This window comes from Chrysemys picta, chromosome 2 (assembly GCF_011386835.1).
Source record: "Chrysemys picta bellii isolate R12L10 chromosome 2, ASM1138683v2, whole genome shotgun sequence".
Taxonomy (NCBI): domain Eukaryota; kingdom Metazoa; phylum Chordata; order Testudines; family Emydidae; genus Chrysemys; species Chrysemys picta.
Genome location: NC_088792.1, coordinates 209,712,689 through 209,731,278, shown reverse-complemented (window position 1 = coordinate 209,731,278; position 18,590 = coordinate 209,712,689). Strand labels below are relative to the sequence as shown.

The following is an 18,590-nucleotide window of genomic DNA, read 5'->3' as shown; positions in this document are numbered from 1 at the left end:
AGCTCTTAGAAACGGCTGTGAAAACAGAAGGTTTTCTAAAACACATTTTAGAATTAAATGATTCCCTAAGCAAATGAAATATTTGCAATGCAGAATGATATTTGATTTTCACAAAGGTGACCTTGGTCACAGGGAGGACAAAGAGCAATATCACCCTTCAAATTCACCTCTTTTTCAGGCAGATTTACAAAATAGCACTGGCACTGACTCTAGATAGAGACTAGTCATCTATTCCAGCTGCAAGATAGACAGAAAACTGGCTACCAGCAAGAGGTAGGACATATTGGAGATGAAGGGAGAAAACAAAAGTCGTAAACAATAAAAACTGGAATGAATATGAGAAATGGCTTACCTAACCGGACAAGATACTGTATCGTTAAAAGAATCATGTTCTCCACACTTAGTAATTGAGCGCCAGTCAATCCCAAAAGATCCAAATCCTTGTTCTCCAGCTGTGGAATCTTGTAGCAATTCACTAGCAAGGGACTTACTACAATATCACCAACATTGCCATAGAAATAGGGTAAAGTGCCATAACCTTCAAAAACAAAAATAAAAATTCTCAAAACAAGCTATTATACAAAATCTTGCAACAGTTATGTTCCCTAACTTTTGTTTCATGCTACATAGCAAAAGATGGGACAACAGTGACCAAACTGACATTATTACTGTCTACAGAAGAAATCAAGTATGCCAATAGTGTATTACCCTATATATGTCAATATCAATTTACCAAAAGTTACTGTGATGGTCTGCCCAGCACCAAGATTGATATTTGTCTTTGAATAAATAATTACTTAGTAATCTGCTCAGTTGTTACCATGACCTTTAAATGCATAAAACTCACATTACCAATAATTTAGTGTGCAAAATCTACAGAACTGCAGTACAGAAATCTTAACCTGATAAAAACAGCACAAATTGAACAAATGTGCTTCAGACACTGCTGTACTCTGTACTGTTTTGATGAACATCTTAACATTTAAATGCAGATAAAAAATGTTATTTTCATGAATGGTTTAATTAAGACATCAATCAATGATAGCATCTTTTTGGTAAGGTTAAGAATGACAAAGATAGAAACAGACTATTTTTTTCTCATGTACATTTTTCAATCCTGGTATATCTGGTACTATATTTACCAATAAGACAGTTTTTCCCAGGGACACTAACATTGGGCCCACCTGAGGACTGCGCTGCCAACTTGCCAGGAGCCTCATCTTTAATAAGAAAATGAAGTTATGGAAATTATAGAACTGTATGCTAAGGCCTAGACTTGCCCTAGGCTGCACTTCCATAAAATAAAAAAAATACAAATTAACTGTAATCCTAACCTTGCAATCTTTATTCACGTAGATAGTCCCATTAACTCGAGTGGAACTATGTATAAAGACCAGTTGTGTCACTAAGGCCTTAGAGCAATTTTCCACTACTTAATTTATGATAATTAATTCCAGGGGTCATATGGGTATATATGGTTCCCTAATATGCAGGGTGCTTTATACAAAGGGGTAATATTGCACTGAACTGAACAGTGATGGAATTACCCCATCAAGTAGTGGCACAACTCACCAATTTGAGTAAATTTTCTTTAATTATTATTATTTTGCAGAAACACACCTCAAAGGGACACTTTCACATTAAAAGTCATATTTTTAATGTAACAGCAATGTCCTTACACATAGTATATTACTAACACCACACCTTATACAGGTGAAATATTTTAACATTCTAATTTATATTTTATTATTCATGCTGGCTGCTTACTTTTTCCATTTTTCCTTGTTTAGACATGGGGTGGGGGGAAGCTAGTCCGTTTTGATTGGTCAGTTCAACATCAATTTCACTTTCTCCGTTTCAGGCAGTAGCACAGGGCTATAAGGTTTGGTTGCAAACACTGTAGAGGAATGTTTATTTGTCTGGGAAAACTGTTTGTATTGGAAAGTTGTTTTAATTCCAAGGAAATACGTCTATTCTTAGATTTTGTAAAAGGCTTGTTTATACAAAACCCAAATGTAGGGTCTAATCTGATCTGGCCAGGACCCTTTTGTATGTCAGGTCTTGGCAAAAATCACCCAACTTCTCATCATAATATTGCACAATTAACACAAGAGGCTGCTGAAAGGCTTATGAAACACAGTCACCTTCTGTTGTACTTATGGGCTGATCACAAAAGTGAATTTCATTACCTCAAAAAACCTCAAATCCCAGGGGGAACATGCAGTTATTCAAGAGGTACAGTGTTCCTTATGACAATGTAAAGCTTACCTATAAGAATCACTGGTCTGATTCCTGAGTTATTCAGCAGGTTTTCAGGAACTATTACAGTCTCCCCTGCAGGGATGGGTTGAGGCTGTAAAATTCCAGTTAACATGGATTGAGGAACTGGGACTGACAAAAGAGGCTCTATAAAATAAAGAAAGAAAAACTTCCATTACCAAAAGGCTCATACTGTGATTTGGCCCTATGAACAAACAACACTCCTGCAAATCACTAACTGCAATAAAATTCAAAATACCTTTGCATTTCCTATTACAGTTTTAAAGAATTTAAATTAAGACCCAATAGCCTTCCCTGGCCCCACCACTAAAATAAAACTTTTTTCTAACTACTGTATTGTTTCAGGGAGAGGGAGAGGAAAAATCCAGGTTTGAATATGCATCTTGTAACAAAGCCAAGTACTAGAAAAAGTGTTCACAAAGGTCACTTTTCAATGCTATCCCTGTCAGCACAAACAGGGCCAGCTCTAGGTTTTTTGCCGCCCCACGCAAAAAAATTTTTGGCTGCCCCCCACCCCACCCGCACCCCCTGCCGCCCCAACCCTGGGCTCTCCCCGCCACCCCACCCGCACCCCCTGCCGCCCCAACTCTGGGCTCTCCCCACCAGCACTGACTCTGCACGCTCCCCCCTCACCTCCAGCCAGTCCAGCGCTGGCAGGATCAGGGTAAGCAGCGGGGCTCCCGGGCCGCGCCTCAGCCCAGGGTCCCTCCAGCTGGGGCTCCCGCCTCCAGGACCATCCGGGACCGAGGAGGACAGAGCCGGGGGACCGCCCCAGCAGGGGGCTGAGGAGCCAGGGCAGGGCAGCCCCAGAGGGAGCGGAGCCCCGGAGAGTGGGATGCGGGACCCACACGGCAGCGCCCCGCCCTCTATGGCCCTGCTCCTGCTGCTGCTCCTGGCCACCTTGCCGCAGTCCCTGGGCGGCTCTGGCCGCTTCGCCCAGCCCTGGCTGCGGTGCTGGGAGGCGGCCGCCCTGCGGCACCTGCAGGCGGCTCCGTGTGCACCGAGGGGCAGCCCCCAGCCCGAGTGTCCCGCGCTCGGAGCTCACCCGGCCATAAGGTGCGGGCGCTGCTCCCCGACGCGAACCGCAGCAGCCCCAAGGCGCTCCCGGTGCAGGACGCGCTGCTGCTGCTGCCAGGGCCAGCTCTAGGCTTTTGCCACCCAAGCGCAAAAAAAAAAAAAAAAAAAAAAAGGAGGCTGGCTGGAATGCCACCCTTGAAAATGTGCCGCCCCAAGCACCTGCTTGGTTTGCTGGTGCCTGGAGCCGGCCCTGAGCACAAAGAAGGAAGAGACCTCACTAACTTTTGACCTACAATATGTAGGCCAAAATCTCAAAGCTGTTTGCATACCACTTTATACCATTCTGAAGGTACAGAAAGATGAAAACTACACTTCAGTCATGAAGGAGCAACAGCAGCTTTCAAAACAAGAAAAGAAAGCACAGTGCCTCAGTATTATAATCTGTCATTATAATACCTACTTCATAGGGATATTATGAGACTTCCTTAAATTGTTCATGATGAATTTTTCAATCCGCTGATGAAAGGTGTTAAAGAAATTAAACTTTTTTTAATTATGGGAACTTATCTGTTTCTAGAAGGCTGTTTAATTCAGAACTTTCTCTCTGGGAACAAATGCAACATGGGCGTGCAGTAGATCTATGCAAGTAAACTGGCAACAACAAAAGAGAAGATGGCTTCTGATCACATGCAACTGGTTTGAAAACTTCCATGTTTAAATGACAAGTTAAAAATGTTGCTCATGTGTTTTGCCAGTAAAAGTGTATTCATGGTTACCACAAAAGGACTAAGTGATCGAGTAAGAGGTCATGAGTTTGGGAGTCAAGAGATCAGGGTTCTAACTTTCTATATTACCTTCAGCAAGTCATTTAAGGCAAGATCTTCAGAAATGGCTACTGATTTTGAGTGCCCATGTAGACACACAGAGGGCCATGCTTTCAGAGGTGCTGAGCCACCCCCCACCCATTGACTACCACTGTGGATGCTCAACCTCTCTGAAAGTCAGGCCCAAGGTATCCCAAACTGAAGACCCAGAAATTGAGGCACCCAAAAAATCATCGGCAGTTCTAAAAATTGGGTCTTAATTTCTTGTTTCCCTTTCTGTAAAATAGGGAAAAACGATACTTACTTTCCTTTGCAAAACATCTTGACTGCTATAGCTGAAAAGTATTATTGTGGTAAGCAGTTATAGGTTTTAAATTACCACATTAGAATATATAAGTAGTTAATATACCTTTTTATTTAACCCTAACTCTTATCTCAATATGGATGCCAACATTACACGTTCTTGATGGAATCCTAAGGATTCTCAATCCCCTCACTTTCAACGCCCTATATCGTGGTCATTATCCTTTGAGCTAAGGATGACTTGATGGGATTTTCATCAATGCCATTTTGTTCTGAGTGACCAAAATTAAGCTATGCAAGACCCTCCCTCCCATGCAGGAGCGGAGCATCCGCATCATGCTCTGCCAGTCTGGGAAGTTACAATCTCAAGGTGAGGGCCAATGGCAATTGCATCTATGTATTTATATATATATAAAAACATACCTATACAAACAATTTTGGAAGCACCGAGTTATGGATGGTTAACCATGTGTTTGTAGTACTACTATCCTCATCCTCACTTCTCCCGCTCCCCATTAACTGTCATGCTAATTTTAAATTAGATTGTAAGCTATCTGGGGCAGGGACCATGTCATCACACGTGTTTATATAGTGCCTAGCAAAACCGGACCCCAACCCGAGTGAGACCTGAGGTCATTACTTTCAATAGAAGTAATGATATGTCCTGCCCAACAGTTCAGAGAAGCACTATCATGCCACTGAGCTGGATGAGCAGAAGTTTTAGTCATGAAAATTCACATAATTATTAAAGTTTTACCTGTTCTTGTAAGAGGCCGAATTGTCGGAACAGGTACAACTAAACCAGGAGGTGGAACTGGTGACCCAGGAGACCATCCCCGGTGTCGTTTCTTTGGTGGCCCAGAACTAGACATTGATGCTGAGGAGAAATAAAGGAAAAGATAATTCAAAACACACTTCTTCCCACATCCCATTTACATTCAGATACACAAACTCTGGGCTGGATTTTGACCTCACACTGTTTTTATGTTGGCATAGTTCTACTGAGTTTAGAGTTGCTCTCAATTTTACATCAGGCCACATTCTGATCTGAGAAACACTAATATCTATAATGAGGAGTGTATCATTATCATCAACACTCATGCCAGCAACACATTACATTTCAAGGGAAGAGTTGCGAAAACTGCTATGGTGGAAAAGAAAACAAAGTTACAGTTTTCAGGCTCAACAGCTTATGCAGTAAAGAGTTTAAAATAAAATAATAAAAACACAGATTTTCTTTTACCTTGATCTACCGAAAAACAGCCAGGGCTGGGGGAAGTTGAGTGAGGCATAGGTCGAGAGAATGTTGAGCTCAACACATTATTTCTTCCTCCACTACTGTTTCCATTTGCAACATCGCTGTTACGCAGTGTAAGTGGAGCTGAATACAACAAAATACACAAAGAGAGCAGCTTTAGACAATCTTTAAAACAAAATAAAACATATTTCAGAATGTAAAGCAAGAACAGAACAAGATTGGTGACTGAGTCAACTTTAATCCTGGGGCAACCAATGGAGAATATCTTAGGCACTGGCAGCAAAATTTTGATCTTTAAGTAGGGCTTCTGTATTTCGGGGGGGGGGGGGGGGAAGGAGAACTGAAACAAAACAAAGCCAAAACCACAACAATAAAATCCAGTACGAATTTTGAAGCATCCTTATTGAAAACTGAAAATGATAAATATGTTTGTCATTAATTTAGCTTCTAGAGATCTCCGGCCTCTTTATACATCTTTTACCTCACTGCTTAGGCTAAAAGTGATGAGAGATACAAATTTTTCAATAGGCAGCAAGGAGAGATTTACATTTGGCTTGGTAAATTTTAGATTTCTTCTTCTGACTCCTATATTTTTTTGAATGTTTACCACAGGGTTATATCCTATTAGTGGGCAGTGAGGGTGGGAGCAATTCAATTTAAAATTACATAATTCTGCAATAAAAGGGGGCCTTACTTTACCTACAAAGACCTATCGTCAACCACAGTCACCCAACAGGACATCATAATCCTGCACAAGTGTCTTAAAACTGGCAATTCTCAAAGTTGGAGCCAGTATTAATACCTAGTTTATATGCCTGATTACTGATTTCATTGTCCAAATGAGGTGTCTAGATATCCCATTGTTATTAAGGATTCACAATTCCAGCAATGAAAGAGTACTAACACTAGCCCTCCTTTAAAAGGAAGGTAAATTTCATGCAACATCTCTGAAGAGGCTACATAAGTCATTCATGGACAACAACATGTAGACAGATTAGGATTCTTACCTCTTTGACTGAGAGCTATTTAAAGGTGCCATGTCATGCAAGGTTGACGCCATGGGGTTGTTCTCTCTCTTATGGAGCTCAACCAGGGAAATAATTGGTCCCCTTTAAAGTACAGTGACCAAACTGTCAAGTTTGAGAACCAGGACACTATCCAAGGTGGGGATACCGATGGCAGTGCAAGAGGTGCATGCACAGAGTATTGTAGTGGTGCACAAGTTTTGGGGTATGGATAACAAATGTACCCACTACTAGACAGACAGCTCGTTACCCCACTTGGCTTTCTGTAAAGTAAATTATTACCTGTGGCAAATGTCTTTCCTACAAGCTGCACAGACAAAGCCAGTGGTTTCACTATGTTCTTGTTCCGGGATAGGTCTTGAGTTCCACTTATATTAACAGCAGAAGATGATTTTGCTGGACTGAATACTGAGGAGTCTGACAAAAAAAATTGTTTGATTAAATAACTATTTGAAAATATCTGTAGACATATCAGTACTAAGAAGTCATCATATAAGGACTTATCTTACAAATAACTAGTACTACCTTAAATTTATATACTGTTTTTCATCCAATGATAGAAAGCAAGAAAGATAGAAAGAGAGAGTGAAAACAAGAGAGAAAGAGATAGTTGAGATTTTTTTTATCACATTAGCAAAGAGCAACAAACAGTTAATAATTTGATATATATGGATGATCTGATACTATATGGACTGTCACAAAAGAAGATACACATGTAGAAAAATTTGATGAACATATAAAGCTACAGGTTGGCTTGGCTAAATGTGTGCCAACATCTGTAAAGAGGACAAAATGGGTACAATCAAATGGCATAGAAGTTAACGAAGATACTATCCAAGATCTCTCTCAGTATGATCCCTATGAACAAGTGAGGAAAGGATACTACAGATGAATAAGAACTCATCTAAGAACAAAACTCAACTTGAAGAATTTGATCCAAGCCATTAATATGTGGACAATACAGCAGTATGGTACACTACCAGAATGATCAAATGGAATCAAGAAAAGAAAAAAATTAACATCCAAACAAAAAAGCTCCTAGGGAGTAGAGTGATGAACATCAGTCAAGACATGGGCAGGATGTACGTTCAATGGTGTGATAATGGAAAAAGGTTTGCTACGTGTGGAGGAGGAAAGTGACAATGAATGACAACATCAAAATATATGAGGAGTCAGTCTCAGTAAAAGATCATCTGGTCATGATAATCTAAGTGTGCATCCCAATCCAAGAAAGAAAGGAGAAAGCAAATTGTCAAAGAATGACTCGAAAGATTTACATAGCAATCATTGCATGGACAGTGGCAGAGAACAAGCAAATCTATTAGCAATAGAAGATCTACAAGCCATGAGTTTGTTAAAGGATACCTCAAAAGAGAGACAAGAAGCCTCATTATGAGCACACGAGCGCAGTCCTTAAGGCTTAATTATGTTCTAAACAAAATTGACCAATAGAACTGCACACCAAACTGCAGAATATGTTCTGAAAAGGAAAAGATGCGGAGCGTCTGCAGGAGCCTGGCTGCGAGAGAATATATGAACGAACACAATGAGGTCACCAAGTGTCTGCGCTGGAAACTCTGTGGCAAGTATGGAATTAAACAAACCATGTGGTATTATGACCATCGAATCAAAAGTGCTCTATAGAACAAAGAAGCTAAGATTTTATGGGATCTGGCAATTGTCACAAACTGAACAGTGCGGGAAAACAGGCTGGACATAGCTGTAGAAAAGAAGACAAGCGAGACCATGTTAATTGATATCGTCATACCAGCAGACAGAAATATAAAAAAGAAACAAGAGCAGAAGATGTGAAGTATGAAGCATTGAGCCACAAAGTGGAACGATTATGGAAAACTAGATGATCCCAGCAATTATTGGAGCACTTGGAGTGGTCCCTAAGGGCATGAATGAGTACCTCAAGAATGCATTAGTAGTGCAAGATATCACGACCAGTGCTTTTAGGCACTGTAAGAATTTTAAAGGAAGTTAAAGAAGGAGAAGTATATTTTGAGCACCTAAAATACAGGAATTCTGTGGAGGGTTTAACAAAACTCCCAACTACCCAAACATACAAAGTTGGATCATAATCAGGATTTATACGAGAGTCATGGTAAATTTTAGACAGTATCTTTCTCCTTTTTATGCTTACAGATCTTGTATGTTGTGAAGGCTATTTGCATAAAATAAAATCCCCATGATGTAATACTGAAGGATGATGATAATACTACTACTAAAAACAACTCTTCATCATGCTTAACACTTACATAACCTACATAGCATTTTTCACATTCAAAATGCTTTTCAAATATTATCTAACTGTTCTTCACAATAGCTCAATGGGATAGGCAAGTAAACACGATTGTCCCATTTTATAGACAAGGAAGCTGAAGCAGAGAGGTCAAGTGACTTTCCCGCAGCAACAGAAAGAGTCTGTATCAGAGCCGGGATCAGAATTCAAGGGTTCCTGATACCACTTCTTATGTTCAAACTACTAGAACACACTTCCCTCAAAGCACTTCACAAAGGTGGATAAGTATTATTATTCCCATTTTATAGGTGGGAAAACTGTAGAACAGCGAGTTTAAATGAATTGCCTGAGATTATATAACAAATCAGCAGCTGAATCAGGAGCAGAACCCAGATCTCCAGACTTCAAGACCCCTGCTCTAACCATTAGACATTTAATATCTGCAACTTTATTCAGATCAAATTCTACGCTTTGGACACAGGCAGCTCTAAATTCTTACAACAGAAGGATGAACTCTTCTGAAAGAATGTTTACTGGATTTCACTGGATAAATTAATCTGTAAAAAGTAAGCAGTTTATGCTAGGTTCCACCTACACATGTCTCCATACTCAAACAGAAAGAAAACAGAAGGCAAGGACATTACCAACCTGATCTGCCAAACTGATATACCTTGAAACACACCACACCACTCTGGGAACAATGGGAGGAGGAGAGAGAGACTATTTTGCCAGCTGGAATAATCAAGGTTGAGAATGGTCACAGGATCTCTGACTCCACTCCAGCAGAATGACCTGTCCCATTTTCACAGGAAATATGCCAAATGGCTGACCAGTTAACACAAGGTCAGAGGCTCTGGTGAAACCTGATAGTCTATTATTAAATACACTGTGACAAATGCATCTGCCAATGCCTCCTTCAAGTGGGCAGTGTAGAAGAATATGGAAGTTGTGTGTCTCTAATTAATATTAATATATGTATAGTCTATATATATACACAATTGTGGATTTGTGTGTATTTTCATATGCACTCACACAAAACCACAAAAGTGTATTGTATAAAGGGCTGGTAGCAACGCCCATTAAGGTTGCCCTACACTTCCCATTTTAAGACCCTATAGTCAGTTGCTTATAACTTTATGAAACTCACTGCTTGGGTTGAAATTTTCCATGCTAGGTGTCTGCCTCTGGCTGAATGGTTTTGGAAACTTTCAGCAAAAACAGATCAGCCATTTCCAAGAACAAAACCAAGGGAAAATACATTTTCCCCATATTAAAAAATTCCGGAGACCTTTCCTCTGCAAAGCGCTAGCACCCCTATGCTTTGAAGAAGTGTCTTGAAATTTGGCAGGAGAGTGTCCTTTGTGTCAAAGATGTGCCTTTTGCCATCCCTATGAAAAGCCTCCCAAATTTGGACCAGTTATACCTGTATGAAAAACTGCAGTTCGCACATGCTTATTAGAAACTTCTTGAATATTTGCACCTAAAATCTCCAAAATTCTAACCTCACTGAGCGTGCTTCATCCCCTCCCAACTCCTAGTGCTGACTGGATCTATGCAAGTACCATCCCCACAGAGCAAATGTGCATGCTGTATCCACTCCTAGCTCATCCACAGTGACAGGATGGTGCATGCACTATCCCCACAGAGTGACTGAAAATTGTCCAGGATCAGGCTACAGGAGCTCATTAGGACTTTCCCTGTAATAACTGCTATGAGGTACTGTAGGCCAAGGTAGGCTTGGCTGGGCACTGGAGCTGAGAGCAAGGAGCTTATCTATCCTGTCCGCTCCATGACAACCCAGGAGGCATGGAGGAGGAAGCCATCTGCTTTTAATGCAGAGAGAGCAAAAGATGGACTGGAGGGAAGGGAGAGCAGACTGAGACAAGGAGTCTGATGAGACTGGGACTGGAAGGATTGGAGAGAAACAGAGACTAGGAGTTAGAGGGGGAGACTGAGGTTGGCTGGACTAGGAGATTGGTATTGGGCACCAGGGGAGGAGAGGCTGGGACTGGTTGGGCAAGAAGACTGAACTGAAAGCCAGTCGGGGCAGGGAGTGAGAATGGGGGAAACACAAAGATCTGATAAGGAGCTGGGGAGAAGGACTAGGAACCAATGGTGGGGGGGGGGGGAAAGAGACGGAGCTGGCAAGGAGTTGGGATATGGTGGGAGAATGAGAACTGGCTTGGCAAAGACTCTGGGACAAGAAGAGAGAATGGAGGGGGAGCCAGACTGGATGAGGAGCAAGACTAGGATTAAGATGATCACATACTGATTTTCCCACAGGACTCTTGCCTCACTCAATGCACAGGATGGACTTGCTCTGGGGATGAATCAGGGCTGTGTAGTGAAAAGAGCCTGTTGTCTATAGAACTCCTGTCTCATTTGTTGTAGAAGTTTGAAGGTGCATAATGAACAAGGCAGAGAACTATAGGAAGAGAAAGAACGGTCTCATGGAACACTGCCCTGGAGAACTGGATTCGGTCTTTGAGATTCTATCCATGTCTCTGCAACAGGGTCCCTTTGTGATGTTGGGCAAGTCACTTAATCCAAACTTCTCACAGGAGGTAGCTAATTGTGCATTCCTTATTTTCTGCATCCCCAACTTCAGATTGCAGGGCTCGATCTGCAGAAGTGCTGACCACTCACACCTACAAATGAAGTCAATGGAAGCAGTGCTTCACTATATAAAGTGTTACATAATACTAAGTATTATCAGGTCCTACACATCTCAAATTCAAATTTTGACCATAGCCTCTCTCTGCCTCAGCTGTCCATCTGTAAATTGGGGATAATACCACACCTTCATGTCACAAGGGCTTTGCTGAGACAAATTAATTAATATTTGTGAAGTACTTGGATATTCTTGTAATGGGCATCACAGAAAATTTCCTATGAGGAAATTAATAATTCTATCCTCAGAGAGGAGTTTGAATAGTGTGCAGTAAATAAGGTCTGGGGCCACTCAGTAAACAATGAGGAGAAAAAATATTGGATAGCTACTCATTGAGCACAATCCAGCCTATACACTCAGTGAGGAAGCGGTCCTGTGGAAAAACCAGTATGTAATCATATAATTAAAGGCTTATCATAATTAATCTTTGAAGAATTAGATTTTTATTGGTAAATGGCGGTAAATGTCAATTTCCCCATGCACACACAAATCAATGAAAAGGTGTTTCCATGGATAATAATCAAAATTTACACACAGGTAAAGAAAGAAAAATGTTGCTTGAGAACTTATTAGAGTTTGATTTAAGGATATTTACTTTGTACACTTTGACATATGATGTTGACAATTTGTGTTTTAACAGTTATAAAGCTTTACATTTTTGAATCTCAATGTCTCCTGTCATGAAATAATTATTGCTTGACCTTCTCCATAATTTCCCACAACTCTGAAAATAAATGGATAAAAACTGAAAAAATGCTTACAAGTAAGCATTGATATGTCAAAAATATAAAAATATACAATTCCACTTATTGTATTCATAATGAACACAACGGGACCATACTAAGGCAACCTCAACTCTGGCATTTCCTACCTTTGACGTGCTTGACTTTGCAACCTTAATGTTCTTTTAACCTGTGTATAGAGCTATTTGTATAACAGTTATATAACTTCTAAGGTAGCTAGGGCCTTGTACTTTAGTTACAAAGCTAGACAGAGGGAAGAACTCAAGTCCATACCTTAGGAAAGAAAAATGGTGATAAAAGGAACAATTTCAGAAAGCAACCTAGTTTCAGTACACCTACCTGAAAGCAACAGAGAAAGGTAGTTCACCTCAGTGTATGACTAGCTATGGAGACTTCCAGGGAGAAACCTGAACTTTCATCACAGGTGGTTTGCAACAGTACTTATACACTACAAACAAATATGGTGGGGCTTTTTCCCCCTTGTCAAGTGGAATTTGTATTTTGAATGTGGCGCTATCTTCACTGGAAGGTAACAATGGTAGGAGATAAAAAGGGTTTGATAACTGTGACCTGAGAGAACAAATAGTGATACAAAAGGACAAGCAGAAAGAAAATCATGGTGAGTTGATAAGGAGAAAGCAGTCTATAAAAGGTGTATCTATTAACTTGTCAGCTGCAACCCAGACAAAGCTGTGTAAATATTAGATTACTTGTTATGCCAAATAAAATGGGATTCTCATGTGCCTGCACATTTTTCACGCAAGGACCTGGAGCCCAGGACACCACAACATTCTCATTCCAGATTAGAAATATAGTCTCCTAAGTAGGAATAAACCCCAACACCTCAGTCAAAGTGTCCCTGAACACACTGACTAATATTTGCAACACCAATAGGAATGCTAATGTTCAATTTTTATTGTTCATTTATTTTCAGCATCTCTTGTAAGCAAAAGAATTATTGAACCAAGGTTTTTTTTTTTAATTTTTCTCGTCAGATCCCTCCATATAAGCCTATGTTCTAAAATATATGTGGCCAATTAAAATTCCTGGATAACTCAGATTTTTAGACGTGACAAATCCTGTTCTGTTTTTACATCATTCAGAGACAGCAGGGATGTGCACTCTATTCAATCATAGCTCATCTGAATAAAAGCCTCATGTTTCCAAAATCTATCAAATAAACAAAAGCACATGAATTGCAATAGATAAATCAACTTCAAAAATGCAACAACCTACAAAGCACACCAAAGAAAAATCACTTTTTGAGTCCAGAAGGAAAGCCCTTCTAGGTAAATCTGTTATGGTTATTAGAAAACTTCTTTATTTCTACTTAAATCAATGCACAACTCCAAGAGGTAATAATTTCAAAGATTTGGCAATATGGCTATGATGTGTCTTAGCTCACTTAGCAAATCACTGATGTTTATCATTACTTTTACCACACTACAATAGTGGGAGTCAAACATCAAAAACAGAAGGCTACTTTTTTCTCCAGTGAGGAAAAAGATGTCAATTCAAGGTACCCATTCTGTTAAGGATGCTCACTATAAGTGAGTATTTTACAACATGTAGGACATAAGTAAAAAAAAAAAAAAGATAACTAATCAAATGGATTAAAAAAAACATTAACACTTTTCAAGCTACTATTAAGAGCTAAACTTATCCCCGTCTCATCTGGTCCTTAAAATTCACAGTATAAATTTTGAAATATGTTTTATATCTTTAACCTGCAAATTGATACATGCTAAAAATCTACTTTGCAATCCTATGAAACATGTGAGGTACTTTACCACCCCCACTGGTCATTTCTACAGCATACAGCACTTTCAGCCCCTACCTGTCTGAGTGAACCCTGATTTGTATCCATTAGCTCTTCTGCTCTCTGGGGTCGTGGATGGTGACACTGAAGAATTTGGTTTAGCAGAATGGCTAGCAGCAGATGATTGTCTGCTTCTACATTCTGGAAGTGAAGCAGCTACAGTACATATTAACAAGGCCTGGCTTTCAGTGCAACAGTTTAGTGCAATGGTGTTAAACATTGACAAATATTAAAAGCACATACAGTATGACATGCAACAAATAGCAAAGTTCAGCTAAAACATCTCCCAGGATTCAACCAACCTAATTTAAGTATTTAGTTACAAAAACCTTCCCCATAACATTCATAACAAGGGGCCCTCAACTTAAAGCTGAAGATATTCACTCAAGGTGCACCCAGGATACAAAACAAGATAGCAAAACCTGAGTACACGTGATCCCTCTTTCCATTCCCCAGAGATCAATGTCCCCCGCTTTTATCTTAGAGTGCACTTTGTGGAGTTAGTTTTTCTACGGGTGCTAGCATGAATTTGTAAGTGATTAGATCAGCAAAGCAGTCCAGGAACTACGGCTGGAGAATAGACTGAGAGCTACTTTGCCAGACCCCGGAAGAAAACACCCAGACATAGGAAGGGGTTATCAGGCTGATGGACTGCTTTATTTCTGCAGAAGGGGGGATTTGAGGCCTCCTCTGGGGATGTGGTGGGGAGGGGATAGAAGAAAAATGGGTGGGAAACTCTCTTTTTACCTAAACCTTTAGCCTCTTGGGTGAAATCCTGGCTCCACTGAAAGCAGTGAGAGTTTTGCCATTCAGTTCAATGAGGCCAGGATTTCGCCCCCTAGCTTTTTAAATACTTAAACCCAAAACTTTTAAGGTTCACCTAACACTACATAAAAACATTCTAAAATCTGTAAGTATGCTTCTAGCAAATGGGTGATTTTTTTTTACCTTTCCAGCAGATAAGGGGTCCCTTTGACAGTACACCTTGGGAGCTTCTTACTAGGTAGTACTTTAAGTGCTTCTGCTTCTTTGGCTGAGTGGTTAGTTTCAGGTTAATGTGGTTGGAAAATTCTGTGAAGTATCGAAATCCCCTTTCTCCACAGCCTATACAATTCCCAGAAAACCCTGCAGGAAAGGGGGGAGGAAAAGGTACACAAACAAAATAAATTCCTTTTGACATATACTGGGAATTAGGCCATTTTAACCCTTACCTGAATCTACTAGCTGGATACACCCATTCAGACATCTACTGTAAGCTTCACACACAGCACATGAATGACAGGAAGACAGACAGACAACAGAGACAGACTTCTGCTGCCTCAGCACTTTGTTTGAAAATGCTTTCTCTCCAGCTGTTACTAATTTAGGCCCAAAAGCTAACCCCCAATCTTCCACACTCTACAGTTCCTCAGAAGGGAGCAAATTCTCAGAAGAAAGCATGATAGGTACATGAAAACTGAGGAAGCGATTACACAGAGTGATCCAACCCCCTCCATGTTGGTACCTTTCACCCCCACCCCTAACACATAGTGGAGGATTGGCTTCAAGAAGCATGCTTCCTTTCCCAAAACTGTAACTGATCCACAGCATTCTGAATAAAGTTAATGCTGCCTAAGGCAGCCTTACTCCCAGGGCACTCTGAAATTCCCCTTCGGTCTTCCTGAAGAGGGAGCCTTCAAAATGTGTGTGGGTGGGGGTAGGGGTGAGGGTGGGGGGGAGGGGCACACGCTAAGTAATATCTTTGCATTATTAAGTTCTCAAATGTAAAAGTGAAACACATGTCCTGATTATTTTCTCATGACTTACGATTTTCCCCCTTATTGGGATCTTAAAAGGGCACAAATAAGAAATCACTTAATCCAAAATCCTTCGTTCTACTCAGGCAGAAATTCAGAGCTTTTATTAAATTTAACAGATTAGGAATACAGCCAAAAACTGGGCAGAAGATCATTTGATAGTAGAGAAACTAAATTATTTTGTGGAGAGAGCTGAATTACATGTTTGAACTAGGGTTTGTATGATAGGACTACAGAATTAGGGCTATGTAATTTTCACTGAGGCCAATGAGAACTGTGCACAAGTAGAATTGGCTTCTGAGTAAGGGATGGGGAAGGCTAACAGTTTATTTCTAACCATATGACCTCGCATTTGGCTTTATTAAAACACATGTTTGAATAAGCCCAGTTTACCAATCAAGACTGTTCTGTACAACTGTCATGTCATTATTATTTGCCAATCCACTAATTTTTGCATCACTTGCAGATTTTACCATCAACACATTTATATTTTCTTTTAAATCACTGATAAAGATTTTGAAGAGCACCGGGGCCAAGAACAGGTCCCTGTAAGCAGAGGTGCTGGAACTAGGGGTGCTGGGGGTGCTGCACCCCCTGGCTTGAAGTGGTTTCCATTATATACAGGGTTTACAATTTGGTTCAATGGCTCTCAGCACTTCCACTATAAAAATTGTTCCAGCACCCCGGCCTGTAAGACTCCATTAGAAACTTCTATTTGATGATGATTCCCCATTAATTACTTTTTGAGAGCTATCTATCCATTTAATAGATGCTACACTGATTTTTGCATAATGCTAATTTTTAAAATCAGTGTCATGAGCTACTATGTCAAATGCCTTACAGATGTCTACGTCAACAGTTAAGTGTATCAACCAAACTTGTAATCTCATCAAAAAACAATATCCAGTTTCTTTGACAAGACCTATTTTCCATAAAACCATGTTGATTGGCATTAAATTATATTGCCATCTTTTAATTCTTTACTGATTACTTTCCATGATTTTGCCCAGTCAAGCTAACTTGCCTATTATTTACCTGGATCATCCTATTTACCTTTTTAAATACTGTACAATATTATTTCTCTTCCCCAGTGTTCCATGATTTATTTAAAAAAAAAATCAATAACAGGGGCTCAGAGAGCTCCTGAGACAATTATTTTAAACCTCTTGTATATATTATTACCCAGTCCCATAGACTTTTAATTTTTTAATTTTAGTAGCTCACTGGCAGAGCAGAGATGAGTTGTTGGCTCATTACCAAATAAGAGATGATAGGCAAGAAGAGGCTAAACTATGAAGGTAGAGTCTTAAAAGGAAAGACAAGTAATTTGTAACACGGAAGTGGAAAAGGCGGAGCCAGAGGAGAGATACAACGGGGGAAAGGGCAGGTAGGGTAATGTGATTGGACCGATGAGCCAAGATGATGATATTGGCAGTAGCATTTTGAATGTATTACAGGTGAACAATATGGCATTTGTCAAGGACAAAAACGAGGAAGCTGCAATAGTTAGGATGTAAGATAATGATGGCCTGGACTAGAGTTTTAGCTAAATAAATCCGTTAAAGCTTTAGCGTAATTTCTTGTCTATTGAAAAGTCCACCTCAATGTATTCCAGGCACCCCAGCAATGGGGAAGAGAGACAGGAGATTCAAGATGGCGATTGATGGTGCCAAAAAAACCAACAACCCCACATCATTTTTATTGGTCTGTTTACCCAGCAGTCATAAGCCAAGCAGGCAAGGCAGGTGTGCAGATGCGAGTTTCCAATTACCAAGAAACGTTACTGTGTTGATTAATCTTTTAATTATTATAAATATAATCTGTGTCTGCTTATTCATGAAATGAAATTTTTACTCACTGACTGGAGGTTAAAACTTGACTATGTTTCACATTTATGCCCCAGAGCTGCAACAGACTTCATGCAGGTGGACTCCTGTACCTACGTAGAGCCCCACGCAGTTAATTGCAGGACCAGGGCCTTATTTTGAACTTGCTTTTCAAAGAAGTTCAGTTATAGATTTAATTTCAGAAATACAGAACTCTCTTCAACATACTACTAAGAAAAATTCATTTCTTGAGTCAACTTAGTATAACTTTAAACCAACCTTTAGTTATCAATTGTTGTACCAAGAATAATAATGAAAACCATTTACCTAAAAGTGCATTTTTTCCATGATCATCTGGCAAAAACCGCTTGTCGACAGCACAGACTAAAATATGCTCAGGAAGATTTGGAGACTTGGCTCCTACCAGCAGGAAGCCTGCTGGGATATCAATTTGTTCCATGCACAGCGATACTAACCGCAAATCCTTGCCTGCTTGACAAAAACCTGAAAAGAAAAGATATGTGATTAAACTTTTATGAGTGATTTGCGGTCACTTTCTCTTTTGTTTGTTTCAGCTATGCAAAGCAGCCAAGGAAAATGTTTCCCGTTATTATCTAATTTAAATATTATTTTTTTTTAGAAAATGCGTACATTGTGTAAATGTATCATCATTTAGGGTCTAATCCAAAGCCCCCTGAGGTCAGGGGAAAGACTTCCCTTGAGCTCAGTGTTGGCTTTAGATCAGGTCCTTAATAAGGATACAGATTCACTGGGAGGAGG

At 40.1% G+C, this 18,590-nt stretch overlaps 1 protein-coding gene across 17 annotated transcripts in view; it reads right to left on the bottom strand.

Annotated features, from left to right (window-relative positions):
• The window catches only part of GREB1L (GREB1 like retinoic acid receptor coactivator), a 214,248-nt gene that overhangs the window by 82,513 nt on the left and 113,145 nt on the right, over nt 1–18,590 (bottom strand). For 9 of the 17 annotated variants that reach the window (XM_065582068.1, XM_065582066.1, XM_065582064.1 and 6 more), the window contains 8 exons: nt 18,138–18,314; nt 15,137–15,313; nt 14,207–14,344; nt 6,990–7,124; nt 5,668–5,805; nt 5,182–5,301; nt 2,269–2,406; nt 353–538 (listed from right to left, as the gene is read on the bottom strand). In XM_065582068.1, coding sequence (XP_065438140.1) covers nt 353–538; nt 2,269–2,406; nt 5,182–5,301; nt 5,668–5,805; nt 6,990–7,124; nt 14,207–14,344; nt 15,137–15,313; nt 18,138–18,314 — 1,209 coding nt within the window. The remainder of the gene's footprint in view (nt 1–352; nt 539–2,268; nt 2,407–5,181; nt 5,302–5,667; nt 5,806–6,989; nt 7,125–14,206; nt 14,345–15,136; nt 15,314–18,137; nt 18,315–18,590) is intronic. The other 8 variants (XM_008178656.4, XM_065582072.1, XM_005309489.5 and 5 more) reach the window with 3 other exon arrangements.